The sequence below is a fragment of the Pelobates fuscus genome, chromosome 12 (assembly GCF_036172605.1).
Source record: "Pelobates fuscus isolate aPelFus1 chromosome 12, aPelFus1.pri, whole genome shotgun sequence".
Classification (NCBI taxonomy): Eukaryota; Metazoa; Chordata; class Amphibia; order Anura; family Pelobatidae; genus Pelobates; species Pelobates fuscus.
The window spans coordinates 29,142,956-29,165,478 of NC_086328.1; the positions used below are offsets into that span (position 1 = coordinate 29,142,956).

The following is a 22,523-nucleotide window of genomic DNA, read 5'->3' on the forward strand; positions in this document are numbered from 1 at the left end:
GATGTCCCTCAGTACTGGGTCAGGCTCCGTCCACACTCCTCCGCTGCGCGCATTAGACCTCCCCATAGAAAATCATTATTCAATTCTTTCCTATGGGGATTCCTGCGACGCTGGAGGTCTTCATGCACAGCATAAGGACCTCCAGCGTCGTTTAAAACACTTTTTGTGTTTTAAGAAGTCGGAAGTCCCTCTAGTGGAGTAGGACTTAACCTGCAATAATTACACTTGCACGGTTAAGGGTGATGGGAGTTGGCACCTAGGTCGGAAGTCCCTCTAGTGGCGGTCTGATATGCAGCCACTAGAGTAGGACTTAACCTGCAATCATTACACTTGCATGGTTAAGGGTGATGGGAGTTGGCACTCAGACCCCTCCAATGGTCAGAAGTGGTCTTGGTGCCTGGAGTGTCCCTTTAAGTAATTGACAGTACTACAACTGGTGGTCCCGTCTGAGTGACTGCACCTAAAGGTGTTGTAATGTGGACACTGCCTTTTCTCTGAATAGTCACTGTTTACAGTGCTCAGGTGGCAGGGACAGGCTATAGACATCAGAATTACTACATTAAGCAATAGTGGTTCTGGTGACTATAGTGTCCCTTTAATACAGTACTTTAGTTATTTTTTTTCTATTTAATGAACCTGGGCGTTTTGTAACTCCCCTTAGAATATGAAACAATGTTCAAATTTTATTCTGTAAAACTAACAATTATTATACTGAACTATAAAACAATGTGCAGGATATTAGGATTGTGTTGTATCCTGTTGCTTTAAGTGATCAATGAATAAGCTGATACAGTAGCCATTACTCACAGAGAACAAAATGGGCGTGGTTTACCCCCAAACTGAGGCTTGACACGCATTCTGTCACTAAACTCTCCTCCCTCCCTGTCTCTGTAATCAGTTAGTGCTGGTTATGTCCTCCAGCAGTTGATCACCATGCAGGAAGAGACAAGTGATGACCAAAACAGGTAAAATCACTTCACTTAGCATATAGCTGAAGTTGTACTTGGACTGCAACTCCTATCTAACTCAGCTAGGCAGTATTTTGACAATGCTGGATGGGAGCTGCCCCTTTATGAAGTTTGGGATCTTAATGGCTTATTCCTCCAGTTTATAAAAGTGCCTGGCTTAGAAATGCTTCAATATCTAATTATGGTTTATAGTTGTGTTTATATGTTTTATATTGTGTGTTAGTGTTGTCCATAGAGTGACTACAACTTTAGTGTTTGTGGAATAGGAATGTGAGATTCCTCAACCCAAAAATGGACAAATACCTATTATTATTATTATTTATTATTATGATTTATTATTTATATAGCGCCATCAGATTCCGTAGCGCTGTACAATGGGTGTGCTAACAGACATGTAATTGTAACCAGACAACTGGACATACAGGAACAGAGAGGGTTACCTATCTTATTTACCAATTCTACAAATAAAATAACTACGAAAAAAAAAACGGAGAAATTAAGTGTTTCATTACCTTGTTTGTGCACCATAAAGGAGAATAATACGACCCCTATTTTTTTTTTTTAATGCATGATCATATATATTTAGAGAGACCCAAATGTTCTAGAAGTGTTTAAAAAAGTTACTTGCCACAACAAAGTGTTAATGTATATTAGTGCATTTGTGCCGTGTCAGTGTGTGAATGTATGCATTTCTCTGAAATTTTCAGTGTAGGTGTAATATTCCCAACATGTATTTGTCTAGAGTGTCAGTTTGTGAATGCAGGGGTGTGTGCTTGTGGGGTGTCAGTGCATATTGATATGGAGGTGTTCTGTGTGAGTACGAAAAAGAAGAGTTTGTTTTGTATGCATGACTTGTAAGGGTGTGTATTTGTAGAGTAAAGGCAGAGATGGATTTGGGTGGATGGTTTCTGTGTCTTTGAATGCAGGGTTATCTGGAATAACCAGGGCCGGTGCAAGGATTTTTGCCGCCCTAGGCAAAAGTAAAGTTTGCCGCCCCCCATCCCCCCCCCCCCGATATGACATCACAATGCCCCATGTTAACTAACGCAAGTGCTGCAGTGCCACCGTGTTTACATTAAAAGGCCTGCAGGGACAGGCTATAGACACCAGAACCACTACATTAAGCTGCAGTGGTTCTGGGGACTATAGTGTTTCTTTAATGTAAATTAGAGATTAGTGCCACAAATAATATACTAGATTGCCTACTTACAATCAGATAAGGATGGTGATGGGCTCTACCTGCAGTCTGGCTCCACTGGTCTGGTGTAGAACAGGCTCTCTGGAGGCTGTTTGTGTTCTGGGAGAACAGGAAGAAGGCTCCATTTTTTTTAAGGCCCTTTGCACAGCTCAAGGTCTGGGCCCCAGGGTCCACCTTCATGTTCCACCAATTAGTTTGTTCACAGGAGTAGGGGATGTCCTGATATGTGTGTAAGGAATGCATTGTGTGAATCTGTGTTTGTATGTGTAAGGGCTGCAATGAGTGTTTCTGTGTATGTACGGGATGCAGTGTGTGCGTCTGTAAGGGGTGCATTGAGTGTGTGTAAGGAATGCATTGTGTGTTTCTGTGTGTGTAAGGGATGCATTGTGTGTAAGGGTTGAATTGCTTGTGTGTGTGTGTCTGTGTGTAATGCATTGTGTGTTTTTCTGTGTGCAAGGGGTGCATTGTGTGTGTGTGATGGATGTCAATCTCTCCCCCCTCCCTTGTCACTCTCTTCTCCCCCTCTCCCTCCCTCGTCACTCTCTTCTCAACCCCCCTTGTCCCTCTCTTCTCCCCCCTTGTCCCTCTCTTCTCCCCCCATGTCCCTCTCTTCTCCCCCCTCTTGTCCCTCTCTTCTCCCCCCTCCTCCCTTGTCACTCTCTTCTCCCCTGCGTGTCCCTCTCTTCTCCCCCTCCCTTGTCACTCTCGTCTCCCCCGTTGTCACTCTCTTCTCCCCTCCCCACTCTCATTCCCCCTCCTAATCCCGTCAATTCCCCTCCCTGTCAATTTACCCCCCCCCTTTCAATTTATTCCCCCCACCCTGCCTGTCCATTTATTCCCCCACCCTGCCTGTCCATTTATCCCCCCCCTCCCTGTCCATTTATCCCCCCCCTCCCTGTCCATTTATCCCCCCCCCTCCCTGTCCATTTATTCCCTCCCCCTCCTGTCCATGTATTCCCTCCCCCTCCCTGTCCATTTATTCCCCCCCTCCCTGTCCATTTATTTCCCCCCCCTGTCCATTTATCCCCCCCCCTGTCCATTTATTCCCCCTTCCCTGTCTGTCCATTTATTCCCCCCACCCTGCCTGTCCATTTATTCCCCCCTCCCTGTCCTCCCCCCCTCCCTGTCCATTTATCCCCCCCCCTGTCCATTTATTTCCCCCCCTCCCTGTCCATTTATTTCCCCCCCGTCCATTTATTTCCCCCCTCCCTGTCCATTTATTTCTCCCCCCCCCTCCCTCTTCATTGATTTCTCCTCCTCCCCTCCCTGTCCATTTATTTCTCCCCCTCCCTGTCCATTTATTTCTCCCCCCCCCTTCATTGATTTCTCCTCCTCCCCTCCCTCTCCATTTATTTCTCCCCCTCCCTGTCCATTTATTTCTCCCCCCCCCCCTTCATTGATTTCTCCTCCTCCCCTCCCTCTCCATTTATTTCTCCCCCCCCCCTTCATTGATTTCTCCTCCTCCCCTCCCTCTCCATTTATTTATCTCCCCCCCCCCCTCTCTATTTATTCCCCCCACCCTCCCCTACCTCTATAGTAGCGTGGCCGAGCTCTGTATCATGGTCCGCGGGTACAGGGAGCTTTTGTTTCCTGTACCCGGCGGACTAACAGGAAGTGAACACCAGTGTTCACTTCCTGTTAGTCCGTCCGAGTACAGGAGACAGATGCTCCCTGTACCGGCGGACTATACTGCGCTCGGTCACGCTACAGAGAGGGAGTGACAGGAGGGAGCGCTGAGCGCTTCCCTCCTGTCAGCCCCCTCCCTCTCCTCATGCTGTGCCCGGGCGGTGCGCCCTCATGGACGCACCAGCCCGGGCAAAGCTGCAGCCGCCTGAGGCTCTCTACAGAGCGCTCGGGCGGCTGCAGCATTAGGGGGGCCGGCGCTCCTGGCGGCGCCCCTTCCCAAGGGGCGCCCTAGGCGGCTGCCTAGTCCGCCTTACAGGTAGCGCCGGCCCTGGGAATAACAATGTGTGTGTGATAACGGTGGCGTCATTGTGTTTGTGTAGAATCAGTGTACTTGAATGATGTGGTGTTAGTGTCTGTGTTTTTTAAAAAAAGATATAACGTTTGTGTGGAGTGTAGGTGTTTCTGGATGTAACTATATTTACTTCCAGTGTCTCAAGTTATGGGATATAAAATGTACACTTTCTCCACTTTGATAAAGTTTTCTGTTTGGTTTTTAAACCAAAAATGATTAAAATGTTTACAGTAATGGTGTTGTCAGTGATTGTTTGTGTTGGTGTGTGAATGCAGTGGTTTTGGTTAACAGTATCTGTTCTGTACGGAAAGAAGCAGCTCTTTAAATAGATTCTAAATGCTCGTATTTTGATTGTGGTGTGAGCAGGATTAAATCCCTGCTCACACCAGGAAACTCGCATATCAATGGATACCTGGAGCTCAGTCTGAAGCCACTAAAATACACCCTGGACTTTGCCCAGCACTGATCACAGTCTAATTGGTTGGGAAACAGGCTCCATTTATAATTGGATAGAATGGAATTTTGAAAACAGACAGCAGATGGCGGTCACAGGTCACTATCTACTGTTTTAACAAGGAAACTTATTTCTGATATCAGAATTGATATTAGCAGGGGGCTTCCGTAGGGCTAGTATTATGTGTAAGGTAAGGGTTAATGCTCTTTTAAGGTTAGGGATAGTGTATTATAGTTGTATGATAGTGGGTTATAGTTAGAGTAGGTATACAGGTTGGTTTATGTAGCATTGGTTAAGAAGTATGGTTGGTATAGTGTTAACATTAAATGGACAATATAGTCACCAGAACAACCACAGCTTATTGTATTTGTTCTAGTGTCTATAGTCTGTCTCTGCAGGCTTTTTGTGTAAACACTGCCTTTTCAAAGAAAAGGAAAGGTTTAAATTGCTGCCTAGGGACACCTCCAGTGGCAGTCGCTCAGACGGCCACTAGAGGTGCTTTCTGGGCCAGTGCTGTACAATGTTCAGCACGCTCTGCATGGAGACACTGAACTTTAATCATAGAGATGTACTGATTCAAAGATGCTGATGGCAAATGCAGTGTTTGGCTCTGCATCTGATCCGCCTCCTTGGCCGAAATAATCAGAATTGATGATCTCAGTCAATCCAAAGAGCTGTCTCTTTTTAACATGTTTAAAACCAATATATAATATGTATGGGGCACTTAAAGAGAAACCCTTAAATTACAGTAGAACAAACACAAATAGCAAAATCTACGTTTTCTTTTGGTTCAGAACTTGGACAACTGCCTCTGTCCTTAAGGGGTTAATAACATACACTATATGAACCAAAGTCTGCATTTACAAACATTTGTGAATAATATGGGTCATTCTAAAGACCTCAGGGAATTCATGCGTGAAGCAGTGGAAATATGTTCTGTTGAGTGACAAATCACGCTTTTCTGTTTGGCCATCTAATGGGCAAGTCTGGGTTTGGCGAATGCCAGGCGAAAATGTTACCTGCTTGACTCCAACTGTAAAGTGCCAACTGTAAAATTTGGTGGAGGAGGGATAATGGTATGGGGCTGATTTTCAGGGGTTATCCTAGACTCCTTACTCCCAGTGAAGGAAAATCTTAATGCTTCAGCATACTGAACATACCAAGACATTCTTGGACAATGCTCCCTTTGTGGGCACAGATTGGGAGATGCCCTTTTCTATTACAGCATGATTGTCCCACAGTGCATAAAGCAAGGTCCATAAAGACATGGTTTGATAAGTTTGGTATGGAAGAACTTGCATGGCCCACACAGAGCCCTGACCTCAACCCTATTGAACACCTTTGGGATAAACTGGAGCAGAGATTGTGAGCCTGGCCTTCTTGTCCAACATCCGTGCTCTACTGGATGTATGGGTAAAAATTCTCACAGAAACACTCCAAATTTGTATTGTCGTAGTTGTCTATGCCCTCCGATAGGGTCTTCTATGAGATACATGACCCTACCAGAGATACCTGTAGAGGGCAGACCATCAGATAGTGCAAAATATTGTGGGATTGATTTTAGGTTGAAAATAAGGAAGCTATAGTATAGTATGGTGTCCTTATGTGGTCAGGAGCTGGCCAAGTGGCCATAAGATTTCTGTAGTTGAGGAGCAGGCACAGAATAACATCTCTGGACAGAAGCATTCAGGGTTGAGTCTGGCTGTGTAGAATTTAGGTCATGTTTATTTGTGTTTTGACTTAAGACAGGTAGCAAAGAAGCAGGATTAACAGGGTTATTTACAGTGGCGTACATACCAGGGTCGCAGGGGTCGCGGCTGCGACCGGGCCCGGCCCACCAGGGGGCCCGGCCGCCCCTGCGACCCGGTATGTACTCACTGGGCCAGCCTCTTCTCCTGGGGGGCCCAGGAGCCGGCCACCTCCGGGGCCCCCGAGGCTGGCCCTGCTTACACCCGGCGGGCAGTCAGGCTGGCCGGTGCGCGAGGGAGCACTCTCCCCTGAGTGCTTCCTCTTCAGCTCCCTCGCGCACCGCAATGATACCGGAGCCGGAAGATGACGTCATCTTCCGGCGCCGGCATCCCTACGCGGCGCGCGAGGGAGCTGAAGAGGAAGCACTCAGGGGAGAGTGCTCCCTCGCGCACCGGCCTCACCGGCCGCCTAGGAGCCCAGCAGCACCACTGGACCCCAGGGAATCCCCTCAGCACTCCAAAAGGTAGGGAGGCTGGGGGGATTAAATTAAAAAAAAAAACATGTGTAAGTGTGTGTGAGTGAGTGTGAGTGTTAGTGTGTGTGTGAGTGTTAGTGTGTGTGTGAGTGTTAGTGTGTGTGTGAGTGTTAGTGTGTGTGTGAGTGTTAGTGTGTGTGAGAGTGTTAGTGTGTGTGTGTGTTAGTGTGAGTGTAAGTGTGTGAGTGAGTGTTAGTGTGTGTGAGAGTGTTAGAGTGTATGTTAGTGTGAGTGTTAGTGTGTGTGAGAGTGTTAGTGTGTGTGTTAGAGTGTGTGTGTGTGTTAGTGTGAGTGTTGGTGTTTGTGTTAGAGTGTGTGTGTCTGCTAGTGAGTGTCAGTGAGTGTGTTACTGTGTGTGTCTGTTACTGAGTGTGTTTGTGTGTGTGTGTGTTAGTGAGTCTGTTTGATGTCTGTTAGTGAGTGTGTGTTTGTCAGTGAGAGTGTATGTTTTGTAAGTGAGTGTGTATGTCTGCCGCTGAGTGTGTCTCTGTCAGTAAATGTGTGTCCGTTAGTTAGTGTGTATGCATTTGTTCGTGAGAGTGTGTGTGTGTGTGTCTTCAGCACTTACCTTTCTCCAGCGCCGGACTCCCATGGCGCTGGGGATCCCTCCGCCTCTCAGCTCCGAATGCGCATGCACGGCAAGAGCCGCGCACGCATTCAAACCGCCCATAGGAAAACATTACTCAATGCTTTCCTATGGACGTTCAGTGTCTTAAAATGGTGGAAGCGCCTCTAGCGGCTGTCAGTGAGCCAGCCACTAGATAGAGGCTGGATTAACCCTCAGTGAAACATAACAGTTTCTCTGAAACTGCTATGCTTTCAGCTGCAGGGTTAAAACTAGAGGGACCTGACACCCAGACCACTTCATTGAGCTGATGTGATCTGGGTGTCTGTAGTGGTCCTTTAAGTGTGTGTGCATCTGCATGCACTGGCGTACATACCGCGGTCGCAGCCCTGCGACCAGGTGCCCGCCGCCATGTGTTGCTGCCCCCACCCGCGCAGAGTAAGCGCGAGGGGGGGGGGGGAGCCCACGGATCAATTTTCGCACCGGGGCCCCATGGGTCATGTGTACGCCACTGGTTATTTACTAAAGTAAGAACTGAAAGTGAATTCCAAATTTAATGCCAGAGTAGCCAGAGCGAAAGTGTAGATTTAAAATTCACTTAGAATTCTTTAGTAAATATCTATAAAACTATGGTTCAGACTAATCAGAAACCTGGTCAGACGTCTTCGACTTCTAATTGGTATTTGTGATGTAGGGCACAGGAAGACACCAGTGCAGATTTGGGCCACTGTGTAAATTATACGAGAACTTAGTTTTATTGCAGGGGAATATTTTGTTATAGCATTCTGAATACAATATAATTTTTGAGGTATATTCAAAAGTATATCACATTCTGTATACAATATGATCTTTATATTTCATGCACACAATGAAATCTTATCTATAGAGTCACAGAGATCAAGAGGATTGTACAAAAATATGATGTTGGCAGCCGTTATACAACCATCCCTTTACAGAAAGCATCCGTTCTTCTGCCTTTGATATTTAAAGAAGACAGACTGCATCTGCTGCTGACTGTCAGATCAATGAAAGTATGTGATTTTTATTTCTTAGTATTATTATATATATTTTTAGCATTCTATTAATGCTTTGTAATTCCTGGGGACTAATATTCCTGACGTCTTTAATGCTGCCGCTCCACATGTACGATGAACTGACAGATGTTCAGTAATACCAGAATCAAAACAAATGTGATCTATTTAAATGTAATTTTCTTGTATTGTGATTATTCTGTCTGTTACTGTATAACAAAAAAAACAACCACAAAAAAAAACCCACACAGTTAAAATGTAATAGAATTGCACTTCCACTTCAGCAATATCTCTAATGAGGAATCGGACTGTGGCTCAGAGAAATCGTTTGACACATAACCATTAGATGGCACCAGGGGACTCCTAGCACCATAACCACCACAGTGCCCTTATAACGCATGCAGACATGTAAAGTATTTATATTGCAGTATAATAAGCCAGTCTTAATGTAAACCCCGCAATCCACCATGGCATCATTCTTCGAGAAATCCCACTACAACATTTTAGCTTGGTGTGACGTTTTGCATTAGTCTGCAAAAGTGATTCTTTAGTTAATACTACACAGAAACTATTCACATGCAAAACATAAAGAATGAGCAACTGGCATTAGGCTATTTGTGCTTCGCCCATCTGAATAATTTTGGGCAGTAGGAGTAGTTGTGGGAGGTTTGATACAAGTTTTGTTCTATCAGTTCCGGATATGAAAGAGTGTAGTACCCTACGGTCTCTAAGTCTTGGTTGTTATTTTTCGTTCTTCTTTGTGCACTTTCAATACAGCTACTTCGTGTGTGTTAGGCAAGACCTTTCACTTTAAGATAGTTTGGATATTTTATGTGCCACTTTGTTACCCTGATATATTCTGTGTATCGGTAGCTGAAAACTATGCCAGGGGACGTTTGCTTTCCGGGGGGAAGACGTGAACCTATAGACTGTGATGATATTCAGGCCGCCTTGAGAGAAGCCAAAGAAGAGATTGGTTTGAGACCTGAACAGGTAGAGATCATTGGACGACTTGTTCCATACATATCGAAGGTGAGTTCCTAATTAGACATTCTATATGTCATGTAAACTGATTTTGTCTAACCACTGATGATCTATTTTGGAGCATAGTTATAGAAACTATAAGTAAGAGAACAACAATCTTTACATTTAGATAACAACGATTTCTATAAGTGCTATTCTATAATTAGTAGATGAATGTGTCTTAATAAGCCAAAAGATAAAGGACTGATTGATGGTTGTCAACAGTTTGTCATACTGTGCCAGTAATTGGGTAATCAGAAGTGATTGCTAGTGGGTGTTTTCTTATTCTAGAACAGTGGTTCCCAACCCAGTCCTCAAGTGCCCCCTACCAGTCCAGGTTTTAAGGATTACCCTGTTGTATATAAGGTGTTTTTAGAAAAGAAAAAAAATAAACACTTTAGACACAACTTGGTAATCCCTAAAACCTGGACTGGTAGGGGGTTCTTGAGGACTGGGTTGGGAACCCCTGTTCTAGAAGTATGTATGATGGAATAATATTTCTTGATTAAACACATTTACTCCAAAAATACAAAATGCCATAAAGCAGTGCTGGGCGGCTTGCAACCCATCAGGTGCATTCTGGAGCCTCTCTGGCTATCCGTAGACTTATTTTTAAAGTGGAACCATCATTTCTCTGGAATTTACATAATTGAATACAAGAGCCAAAGTCACATATACTTTTTGTCATCTTTTTTTCATTAGAAGCTCCATTTTTAAGAAAACCTCTATTAAACTAACACTCACTCCAAGCACCATAACCACTAACAGTTTGATTTCTTACCTGGGGTGCCGTACCCTGTATGTCTGACATCTGGAAACGCTCTGCCAGGCAGTACATGGCTTAGCTCATCGGGGAAGAGTGACCAGCCAATTAGCTGATCCTGCAGTTTTTTAGCCCACGAGAATTAACGGAAGCCGCTAGTAGGAGTTTCTGGTTCTTTATATGGTAAGAGTAAAGACGGCGGCAGTGGCCCGTTGGATTCCAGGTAAGAAGTCAAACCATTAGCAGACCATTTGACTACATACATTGAGGGGGAGTCCCAGGACCAGGGCCAGCCTTAGGGGTGTGTGAGCTGTGCGTTCGCACAAGGCGCCATGCAGCCGTCACAGCTCACACATCCCTCGGGTGACAGCTGTGAGGGGTGCTCAGAGCATTACTATAATGTGGGAGCGCTGTGTAGTGTGGCCATGTGGCACCCAGGTGGAGGATTCCATTGTTCTCTACCCGGGTCTACAGAGAGAACAGCATGGGGTGGAGCTAAATGGGTGGCAGGGGCAGACCTAAGTGAGCGGTGGGGGCAGGGCTAACTGAGGTTTAAATCTGCTGCCTGGTAAGTGAGTCCAGGCTTCCCCATCTACCCCAGGGCTGCTCCCCATCTAACCAGGTGCCCCTGCTCCCCCCCCCTACTGCTATAGAGCCCCTGCTGCCCATCTACCCCAGTGACCTTGCTGCCCATCTACACCAGTGAACCTTCTCCCCATCAACCCCAGTGCCCCTGCTCTCCCATCTATTGCTCCAGCGCCCCTGCTCTCCCATCTAATGCTACAGTGCCCCTGCTCCCACTATATACAAATATATTGCCCCTGCTCCGACATTTGCCACAGTGTCCCTGCTGGGGGGGCTCTGAAGATTTTCACACGGGGTTTCTGAATTCCGACCCTGACCAGGACACTCCTGGCTCAGTGTTATACATGTGGTGCCTGGACCATCCTATTTTTCTTGATTAGCTGCAATAAGAGTTTGCCAGTCCTTGGTTTGCTGCATCTAGGTTTTATATGCAGAGTGCGGCTTCCTCTCTGTGTGGACCATTAGTAAGTTGCTGGCCGCACATAGACTCTTCAATGGAGACATTGTTTCCCCTCTTCTCCATACACTTTCTCTTTGTTGACATACAGGTGGACAGAGTTTATAAGATTGATTTGACAAGGAGCTAAGATGGAGGCGCTCAGTTGACGGATAAACAAGTGTCAATTTCTACTTTCAATTGTGCTTCTCACGCCTCACAAATTCATATTTGTTATACATAGGTCATAAGTCAATCTAATATCAAAAATCTGATTGTTATAGTTCCCTTTCTTTAAGAATTCTTTAAAACTCCAGGATACGATATCACCTTAGAAGTAGCCCATAATCCTTGACAAATAAAAGTAGCGGATTTGTAATAGCTATACACCAACATTAAATCTGGCAACATTATCTATAACTTCCATGATGCTTTGCATGCCTTTAGAATGACAAAGCATCATGGAAGCTGTAGTTTTAAACCATATGTGGATCTACCTTTTGGGCAACTCTGATCTGTTTGATGATTTCTTTTTCTACTTTGAATTGTCTGCTTCTATCCCTTTTTTTTTTTTTTTTTTTTTTCATGCTTTATATTCAGCCATCTATTCCATTTATGTTTTATTACGTTGACCTTACAAGGTGTAGATTCAAGGTGTCCCATTAAAAATAAGTAAGTAAATAAATTTGATAAAAGTCATCAAATCCATTCTCGTTGCAGCAACCCATTCCGCCTACCGTGATAGTCAATGATCCAATCTGACGCTTGGCATGCAGGCATGGCAATCGCCTCGCTCAGTAAGTCCGACGCTTCTTACACAGAAGCCCTGAATCCATTGCTTCTCTGTTAGAGGTATTGGAGGCATTAGCTGCCATTATGCTGTAGGAAGAAGTGGTGGATATTTAGACACGTTTTCAGAAACGGCAATGTTTTACATTGTCAAGGAAAACGGACATCATCTATTCACAAATGCAGTGGTTTTGGTGCTTAGGATGTCCTTTGTAAATGTTCTCTCCATTGTTTATTTTGTATCAATTTGTTTGCTTGCTTGTTTGTTTTTGTAGTATCCAACTTATCTGATCACACCAGTTGTTGCACTTGTTGAAGATACATTCGAGGCTTGTCCGAACCCTGACGAAGTAACGCACGTCTTCGAAGTTCCTTTGGAATTCTTCATTAGTTCTGACCACTACACCCCGCTACAATTAGATGTGCCTTATTTTGGAACCCAGACAATTCACTGTTTCTATTACCAGGACACACAAAAGCAGAAAACCTTTAAAATTTGGGGGCTCACAGCCCACTTTGCGGTAATGCTCTCTGTCATCCTGCTAGAAAAGGTACCGTCATTCGATTCCAGTTTCAGTCTTGACCGACGACTGGCAGAATGTGACCATGCTCTAGCTCAAGCAACCTATCAAAGTAAATTATAGTTGTATTAACATTTACACACATTTTGAAATCAAATAATATTTCCAGATGTAATATAGATTGGAGCAGTGTTGTTTAGACTGAATAATCAATTATGATTATCATTAATCTCTCTGTGCTATTTTTAATATACATGTTATTGTAATTTATACTCTACGTTAAGTGTAATGTCATTTAAAAGCTACCTCTCTCCCCAAGAGGACATTAAGACAATTTTAATCCAACCTTGAACAGGTCTGTATTAAAATATGTTGAAATTCCATTTTATGTGTACCTTGTACCACTCGGACAAATATGAACTAGTGACTGTTATGGATTCTGATATTAAAGGGACCCTGATATATAAAACCGCACATTCTACTTATAAATTCTGGTAGTCAAACAGATAGCAAATGTATGGGATTCTTTTATGCGTCCTCATTGATATACATGCGCCATTGACATCACTTTCTGACAGCCATATTGGAGGAGTCACGCATGATATTCTCACCACTTGCCATATTACACTACACACAATCTGATTATTAGATATCTAGAAACATACAACCAATTGTCATAGCAGAACAGATGCTAATGAGAACGGTGTCCTGGTTGCAACAAAAAACACTTATAGAATAGTATGCATCATTTATCAGCACAGTGTTCATACATAACTTCCAAAGGCCTCAAAGTAATATTTTTAGACACATTTTTCAATATTTGAAACTTTTAAAATGATTTAATATTTATATTATTTAATATTTTAAAGAATATTTTTCTGTTTTAATAATTTAATATCTTTTTATATCTATTGCGTTTTTTTTATATTTGAATCTTTAGAAAGTATACTTTTAAATGTTTATCCAAAAATGTTAAATTATTTGAAAAGCTTATCCAAAAACATTAGATTTAAGTCCCCTAATATGACCTGTTTGAGCATCCTCCAAAGTCAATCATGGAATATTCTGAAAGCATAACTGTCAAACAAAACATATGTAATAAAATGTATACTTTAAAATTGAGATTAATTATGGGGTAATAGGCAATGTCTGCTAAAAGTTAAAAGGGGTTCAGCTTTAGTAGCTTCATTTTCATTCTCGACTTGCACTGTGCGCCATGGCCACCCAACATGTGGCTGCAAGTTGTACTATAGGTGGGAGGAGTAAATTAACCCTGCTCACTAGACAGGCCCAAACACATATCTGTCATTTAAATGAGAGAGATGACATTTCTAGCGCTGCACAGTCTATGTGTGTGTCTGTTCGAACTTCCCAAACCAGAGTCTCTTCCTTCTGGCCGGCGATGTAGGGAAGCAGCGCCTTCAGTAATGTCATCAAATCCAATTGAGTGTAGGATAACATGAAACGATAAAAAGACAATGAAACAAAATATAGTGCAGTATTTGCGTTGCTGGTGATATTGAATGAGAAAAAAGAAATGCACTCACAATTTTCTGGAGCTTAGAATCAGCTCCAGATATATTTGCTTGGATGGTATGTCCCCGCCTATGGATATGCTTCCCTACATCCCATTGTCACATATATCTGTCATTGTCTGTACTTGGTCAGCTAAGACTTTTGCTGGATGCACCTTATTTCCAATTTCCCCTCGATTCTTTTATTTCGTTAATTGCTACATCCTCCCACCAAAGAGATTACCGTAGATTACCACATCATCTAATGTGTTTTTTTTTTTATAGCGTCCGTACCTTGCAGCAGATCTTTGTTGAGATTGGTGTCCTGTTCTTATAGAATAATTTCTATCATCTTAATACTAGGGTTATCTGTATGAATCTGTCTCCTTGCTGTTGGCATTTTTACATTCTATGTATCTGTGGCTTGTCGTACTCTTGTTATGTGGCTTGTTCATATTTGATTATATATTATTATCTTTCCATATCTCTTGTCTCTCTCCTGTTCATTATGTATCATCATCTATCCATCTCCTGATTAATCTTTTGTTTTTCTGCCACTTTCTCATCGTCTTGTCTGCCTACATGTCTCCATTCTGTCAATTTGTCTCTAACCCTCTGTGAACTTTTGAAATAATTCAATTTCAGTATATATTATGTGTAAGTGGGTGGCACTGTTTTTAAAAAAAAATACAAAATGTGCGTAATTGTATTTTATTTTGAAGTACACACACTGAGAGAATACACAAAGATTTAGCAATGACATCAGATAAAAAAGGAATGTATTTTGAAATAATAGCATATTTTAAATGCATAAAGAATGATTCCTCTCTTTGATACAAACTACTACAATGTAATTCTATTTGCTAGAAACAAGCACATTCTGTAATCAGAGCAATGCTTTTATTTACTGTGCTAATAGGGTTATTTGTTTAATGTTGCTGGCAGATCAAACATGCTGCTTATAATTTTCTGTATTAAGCAAAGAAATCTGAAAGCCTTTGCAACCTCTAATTGGGATGAAAGCCAAGTGAAATCTGGACAAGAGAAAATGTGTTTTCATGAGGACAGAATGTAAGATACTTAATTGCCAGTAGTTGGGTTGGAGATACAACGACAAAGTTGTCACAATTACAAATCACCCAAACCATACAGACTCCCTATTTACATTGGGCAGAAAAGGTACCATGGGTCAAATCTATCTTCAGAAGTCATTAGTAGATTGATGTAAAGATTCTCCCAGATTGCATGTTCTTAGTGCAAACATCACAAAATCTTTAGTCTGTTTTACATCACATAGTGTACTCTAATTATATTGCAAGCTGTTTTACAGTTTGCTAACACAATCTGCCAATATTAAACACAGTGTTCAGATGTCAGAATGCCTGGTGCACAAACTAAGATAAATTGGGACCAGGCCTGGACTGGCCATCAGGCAAACTGGGCAAATGCCCCGTGTGCCACAATGGCCATGGGCCTAGTGCGGTTCGACAGATCATAGGATCTCCCCGGCCGGTCCATGCAGGGCCGACACTGTCCGAGCGCCGGCCTGCTGTGTGCCTTCATGGGCCGGTGGGGAGATCAAAGATCACAAGCACTAACAAGCAGCCGTTGGCTGGGGAGGGAGAGGAGGACCCGGGGCAACACTCCGATCTCGCAACAGTCAACTCACCACTACGACCACCAGGAATTCACCTCCACTACGACCTCAATGGATCCACCTCTATGTCCCCCCTCCCAGGCAAAGGTAAGATGATTTTTTTTAAATAAAACACAAACATATTAATATTACTTTCATCTTTCCCCCCACTGCACACCAAACACACAATATCTACACCCTTCATACACTTCACTCCTGACACACTGCATCCTTCACACAGACACACATACACACTGTACCCTACACACAGACACCCACACACTGCACTTTTCATACACACACTGCACCGTTCATATACTCTGCGCCTTTCACACACAGTGCATGCACCCCTCGCGCGAGCGCACGCACACACTGCAACCTTCACACACAGTGCACCCTTCATGCGTGCACATACACACACACACTGCACCCTTCAAGAGCATTGAACTAACATGCTCCCTTTGAGAGGGGGTGTGCTTGTCACTGGTGATGAGAAAACCACCTCTCTGGCCCTGCCCTTTTCTCAGGGGGCCGCTGTTACTCAAAAATGCCCGTGCTAAATTTCTTTCCCAGTTCAGTACTGATTGGATCATATGTACAAAGTCGGATTAACATAGATGGGGATGCAGATATGGGCTGATGGAGCTGCAGCTCCAGGCCCATGCCTATGGGCGAAAAAAAAATTCTAAACATGCCCTTGCTTAAGTATGGAAATTTAAGAGGGATGTAGGGGAACAAAACTGGTGTGGACTGGCTGACAATTAAATTAGTTAAGGTAAAGCTGACTTTGCGCACTATGCAAATGCTCTTGCTGCTTCAGTCTCCCTAACACTGTGGCATATTGCCTTTCTTCTCCACTCACTACAAACACTTTTTCTTTGTTCCAGACTGTATAACCGGAAGGGGTCCACGTCTGGATTACACTTTAAACTTATGGAGAGAAAAAACGGGTCGCAAGAGTATTCTGAGAGATACAGCAACCCCAGACGATCGTTTCAACCTTGTTAGGCATCATCAGTGATAAGAGAGTACTCTTGCGACCCGTTTTTCTCTCCATAAGTTTAAAGGGTAATCCAGACGTGGACCCCTTGCTCACGGTGCCTAGAGAGATATCAGCTATGCCTCACTGATGATGCCTAACAAGGTTGAAACGATCGTCTGGGGTTGCTGTATCTCTCGTGCAGAGAGAACTTGCTGGCATTTCGGATCTGGACTGCCCGTATGGGTGGGACCAGTCTGATATGCTTCAGATATGTTCTCTCTGTAATGGCACAAGATGAGCTAAAACCAGCTTGAGTTCTGAGCGAGACCCACCGAAGGGCAGGCGATTTCAGCTGTTGTCCGTTCTCAGAATACTCTTGCGACCCGTTTTTTCTCTCCATAAGTTTAAAGGGTAATCCAGACGTGGACCCCTTGCTCACGGTGCCTAGAGAGATATCAGCTATGCCTCACTGATGATGCCTAACAAGGTTGAAACGATCGTCTGGGGTTGCTGTATCTCTCGTGCAGAGAGAACTTGCTGGCATTTCGGATCTGGACTGCCCGTATGGGTGGGACCAGTCTGATATGCTTCAGATATGTTCTCTCTGTAATGGCACAAGATGAGCTAAAACCAGCTTGAGTTCTGAGCGGGGACCCACCGAAGGGCAGGCTATTTCAGCTGCTGTCCGTTCTCAGAATACTCTTGCGACCCGTTTTTTCTCTCCATAAGTTTAAAGTGTAATCCAGACGTGGACCCCTTGCTCCCGGTGCCTAGAGAGATATCAGCTATGCCTCACTGATGATGCCTAACAAGGTTGAAACGATCGTCTGGGGTTGCTGTATCTCTCGTGCAGAGAGAACTTGCTGGCATTTCGGATCTGGACTGCCCGTATGGGTGGGACCAGTCTGATATGCTTCAGATATGTTCTCTCTGTAATGGCACAAGATGAGCTAAAACCAGCTTGAGTTCTGAGCGGGGACCCACCGAAGGGCAGGCTATTTCAGCTGCTGTCCGTTCTCAGAATACTCTTGCGACCCGTTTTTTCTCTCCATAAGTTTAAAGTGTAATCCAGACGTGGACCCCTTGCTCACGGTGCCTAGAGAGATATCAGCTATGCCTCACTGATGATGCCTAACAAGGTTGAAACGATCGCCTGGGGTTGCTGTATCTCTCGTGCAGAGAGAACTTGCTGGCATTTCGGATCTGGACTGCCCGTATGGGTGGGACCAGTCTGATATGCTTCAGATATGTTCTCTCTGTAATGGCACAAGATGAGCTAAAACCAGCTTGAGTTCTGAGCGGGGACCCACCGAAGGGCAGGCTATTTCAGCTGCTGTCCGTTCTCAGAATACTCTTGCGACCCGTTTTTTCTCTACTTGTAAATCATACAGGAATCATGGCTTAATGAAGAATGACACGTCTTACAATTCTTTGTAGAAGGTACACGGTTGTGTTATTGTATAAGCTAAACTGTGCAATAATCCATGACGGCCCAAGCAAAGCTGTATCTGATGATTACACAGTTGGAAACTAAACAAACACGTCCTGGAGACCTCATACCAGGAATATTTGTCATTGTAATGACCATTTTATCTCAAGCACCTTATATTCTGAAGGGCTGTTTACATTTGACCATACACTGATTTAATTAAAGTGACATGTTAGAGCAATGGGATAATTACATTACTATAATGAAATATAGAGATGCCCCTGAGTATATTTAAGAATACATTCTAACATACATATTTAAAGGGTTAAAAATTTAAATTGTGTTTTCTTTTTTTTTCTTCTTTTTTTGTGTTGTAAATGTTTATTGGTTTTTAGGCATTATACAAAAAGAACATGATAATATATCGCGGTACAGAGCTACGAAAAGGAAAACATTACAGTCAGTTGTTTGCAATTAATACAGCACTGTCGCAAATTTGCAAAGACCCCTGATAGTGACATCGCCGCTGGAGAGGGGGGAGGCAGGTAATGGTGAGATTTACTTACCTGAACCTATCTCTCATGGGGGTCGTGGCCATCTTCCTCCGGCATTTCCTCTTTAACAGATGTCCATGCTAAACTCTTGTGCAATGCGCAAGAGTACAGCATTGAGGTCTATGGAAGATCCCGTGTGATCCTCTATAGACAGAGTGAATTCCCTGCAGCCGTGGCGGTTGGGGGGATTGACACTTCTAGACAGCAGTAGCTCTGCCCAGCATGTTGGAGTGTCAAGTGTAGGAAATATACAGGGAAAAAGTAGTCGCTATTTTGTCTCTGTATATATCTTGACTGGCTTGGAATTTCAGTGAGTTTCCAACATTGTCCGCCTTGCAGATTCATTGATCCATAGGGGGAATGTTTTCCAATTTCCAGTAACAAGGAACAATGGCCTTAAAGGCACACTATAGTCACCTGAACAACTTTAGCTTAATGAAGCAGTTTTGGTGTATAGAACATGCCCCTGCAGCCTCACTGCTCAATCCTCTGCCATTTAGGAGTTAAATCCCTTTGTTTATGAACCCTAGTCACACCTCCCTGCATGTGACTTGCACAGCCTTCCATAAACACTTCCTGTAAAGAGAGCCCTATTTAGGCTTTTTTATTGCAAGTTCTGTTTAAATAAGATTTTCTTATCCCCTGCTATGTTAATAGCTTGCTAGACCTTGCAAGAGCCTCCTGTATGTGATTCAAGTTCAATTTAGAGATTGAGATACAATTATTTAAGGTAAATTACATCTGTTTGAAAGTGAAATCAGTTTTTTTTTTCATGCAGGCTCTGTCAATCATAGCCAGGGGAGGTGTGGCTAGGGCTGCATAAACAGAAACAAAGTGATTTAACTCCTAAATGACAGTGAATTGAGCAGTGAAATTGCTAAAACTGCTTTATTTAGCTAAAGTAATTTAGGTGACTATAGTGTTCCTTTAATGCCATTGGGTAAATCCAACACAGTCAAAATTAGTATTTCATAAAGTTCCTATCTTTATGAAATACACATTTTTCAGGGTGGGGGTTGACAGTGTCACTTAGGCTGAATAAGGATACTATAACTGTTTCCAATTGTAGACATAACAGTACAAATAATTACATTAGAATTCAATCTCTTATATGTAAACAGATCATCAATGAGATATCAAGTGATATTAAACCTAATAGTAAGAACAAAAATAAAATAAGGATGAAAACGATAAAAGTAATGGCAAACCATAAACACCAATACAGTTGCAAAGTTACCAAAGAGATGTTATAGCATAGTATACATATGCATCATACATCACCTCAGCATTAGCAAATATAGAGATCCCTATAAGGGAAACAGGTACATAACGAGTTTTAATGAGACAACTGCTCAGAGTGTGTTGATTAGTGAAGGGTTTTAAGAAAAGTGGCCCAAAAAGTCCATATAGATAAATACTTCTGATAGAGGTGGCCCCTGGAAAATTGTAACTCATTTACCTGCCTGATATTGTCCACCTTGCAGAGTCATACATACACAGAGGGAATTTTTCCAATTTCCAGTAACAAGGAATTAAAGCCTTAGTACTATTCGGTAAATGAGGTTGGAGAGACGGTCTTAATTTAGCTACTGTACAAGCAGGCCTCTCGAGTGAAGGGCAATGTCGTTCCTGTTATAGTCTCTATTAGGGTAAGTATGGTTGACCAGTAGGGTTTAATTTTCTTACACTGCCACCAGACGTGTGCTGTTGTGCATTGTTGTCACGTTTTTGTGGGAACCTAACACGCTAACAGATCACAGAGAGGAAAAGGTGCAGTACCAGTCCTTAGAATGGCCGGGTTAAGCACACCAAGAATAGTCAGGAGACAAGCCGAGTAAGGGGAGCCAGAAAACAGGAGAACGTGAAACAAGCCGAGGACAAAGGGATGGAGAATACAGGAGAGTTGGAGAAACAAGCCAAATAATCGGTAACCAGAGAGAAACACAAGCAAACAGCAATACAGGTAACCAAAGACCACAACAGGGCACTGAGAGACAGGAAAGGTAAGTATTTAAATCCTGTGGTTAATTTTGATTGGATAACTTCCAATCAGAATTAACAATCACACGTGGGAGATATCTATACCTCCCACTGTGAGTGTAATACTGTGACGTTAACGCCAGGTCATGTGGCTGACCCCGGCGTTTGTATAAATGCGCGGTCTCCCAGCGTGCAGCGTTATACACGCTGCCGCCGGGAGACGAGAAGGAGGATACACAGTATCTCACAACAGTGAGTACACCCCTCACATTTTTGTAAATATTGTATTATATCTTGTCATGTGACAACACTGAAGAAATTACACTCTGCTACAATGTAAAGTAGTAAGTGTACAGCCTGTATAACAGTGTAAATTTGCCATCCCCTCAAAATAACTCTGCACACAGCCATTAATGTCTAAACCATTGGCAACAAAAGTGAGTACACCCCTCTCCTGCAGCTCCTGTCAGCTCCCTTCTCCTCCGCGCCGGTCCTTTCAGCACCTCGGTCAGCTCCCAGTGTAAATCTCGCGAGAGCCGCGGGGTCATAGTGCGGCTCTCGCGAGACTTACAGTGTGAGCTGACAGAGGAGCTGCACGGACCGGCGCGGAGGAGAAGGGAGCTGACAGGAGCTGCAGGAGAGGTAAGTAACAGCTCTGCCAGTCCCCCTCCCCCCACTGAACTACCAATGCCACTGGACCACCAGGGAAGGAGAGCCCCCCTCCCTGCAATGTATCAAGCAGGGAGGACGGATGGAAAAAAATAATAATAAAATGAAATAATAATTAAAAATAATTATTATATAACAAAAAAAATTAAAATAATATTAAAAAAATAATAATAAAAATGCCCACCCCCCACCAAGGCTCTGCAACACAAACACACACTGCATCATACACACACACTGCATCATACACACGCACTCATACACACACACTGCACTCATACACACACACTGCACTCATACACACACACTGCACTCATACACACACAATGCACTCATACACACACAATGCACTCATACACACACTGCATTCATACACACACATTGCATTCATACACACACTGCAATCATACACACACTGCACTCATACACACACACTGCACTCATACACACACACTGCACTCATACAAACACTGCATTCATACACACACACTGCATTCATTATATACACACACTGTAAATAAATATTCAATTAATATAATTTTTTTAGGATCTAATTTTATTTAGAAATTTACCGGTAGCTGCTGCATTTCCCACCCTAGTCTTATACTCGAGTCAATACGTTTTCCCAGTTTTTTGGGGTAAAATTAGGGGCCTCGGCTTATATTCGGGTCGGCTTATACTCGAGTATATATGGTACTTTACATTGTAGCAGTGTGTCATTTCTTCAGTGTTGTCACATGAAAAGATCTAATAAAATATTTACAATAATGTGAGGGGTGTACTCACTTTTGTGAGACACTGTAAATGTGTATATATATAATATATTTGTATTGTGTGTGTGTGTTTATATCTATGTTAAACCAGGGGGCTGCACTTACCTGAACATGCATAAGTGGGGTGCTGCTGGGGGACAATTTATACAATATACAAGATCCAGCGCACTCACTTATCCACTAAACAGCTTCAATGATGACAGATTTTATTCAGGTTTTTTTTTTTTTTTTTTTTTTTTTATCCCTTAAGGACCAAACTTCTGGAATAAAAGGGAATCATGAGATGTCACACATATCATGTGTCCTTAAGGGGTTAAAAAATAAGTGGGTCAATCTCATAAGAGTAGACATTAGGCTGTTAGAGTAGGACCTGCCAAAGATGGGGTACATTGACGTTGTGGCAGGCTTATGCAATGTATGATCATATAATGTAACTACACCTCTATTATTTTTT

At 43.1% G+C, this 22,523-nt stretch overlaps 1 protein-coding gene across 1 annotated transcript; it reads left to right on the plus strand.

The window, feature by feature from the left end:
- The first annotated feature begins 868 nt into the window (after positions 1-868).
- Positions 869-12,677, plus strand: NUDT7 (nudix hydrolase 7). Its single transcript, XM_063437321.1, has 4 exons — positions 869-965; positions 8,274-8,418; positions 9,292-9,450; positions 12,290-12,677. The coding sequence occupies exons 1-4, from the start codon at positions 934-936 to the stop codon at positions 12,656-12,658; spliced, it is 705 nt and encodes a 234-aa protein (XP_063293391.1). The 5' UTR covers positions 869-933; the 3' UTR covers positions 12,659-12,677.
- The last annotated feature ends 9,846 nt before the right edge of the window (positions 12,678-22,523 follow it).

Bases quoted from the DNA above. Each gene is read 5' to 3' on its own strand.
- NUDT7 (XM_063437321.1), top strand. From the start codon at position 934: ATGCAGGAAGAGACAAGTGATGACCAAAACAG. The intron at 966-8,273 runs GTAAAATCACTT...TCTTATCTATAG, and splicing joins ACAAGTGATGACCAAAACAG to AGTCACAGAGATCAAGAGGA. The intron at 8,419-9,291 runs GTATGTGATTTT...GTGTATCGGTAG, and splicing joins TGACTGTCAGATCAATGAAA to CTGAAAACTATGCCAGGGGA.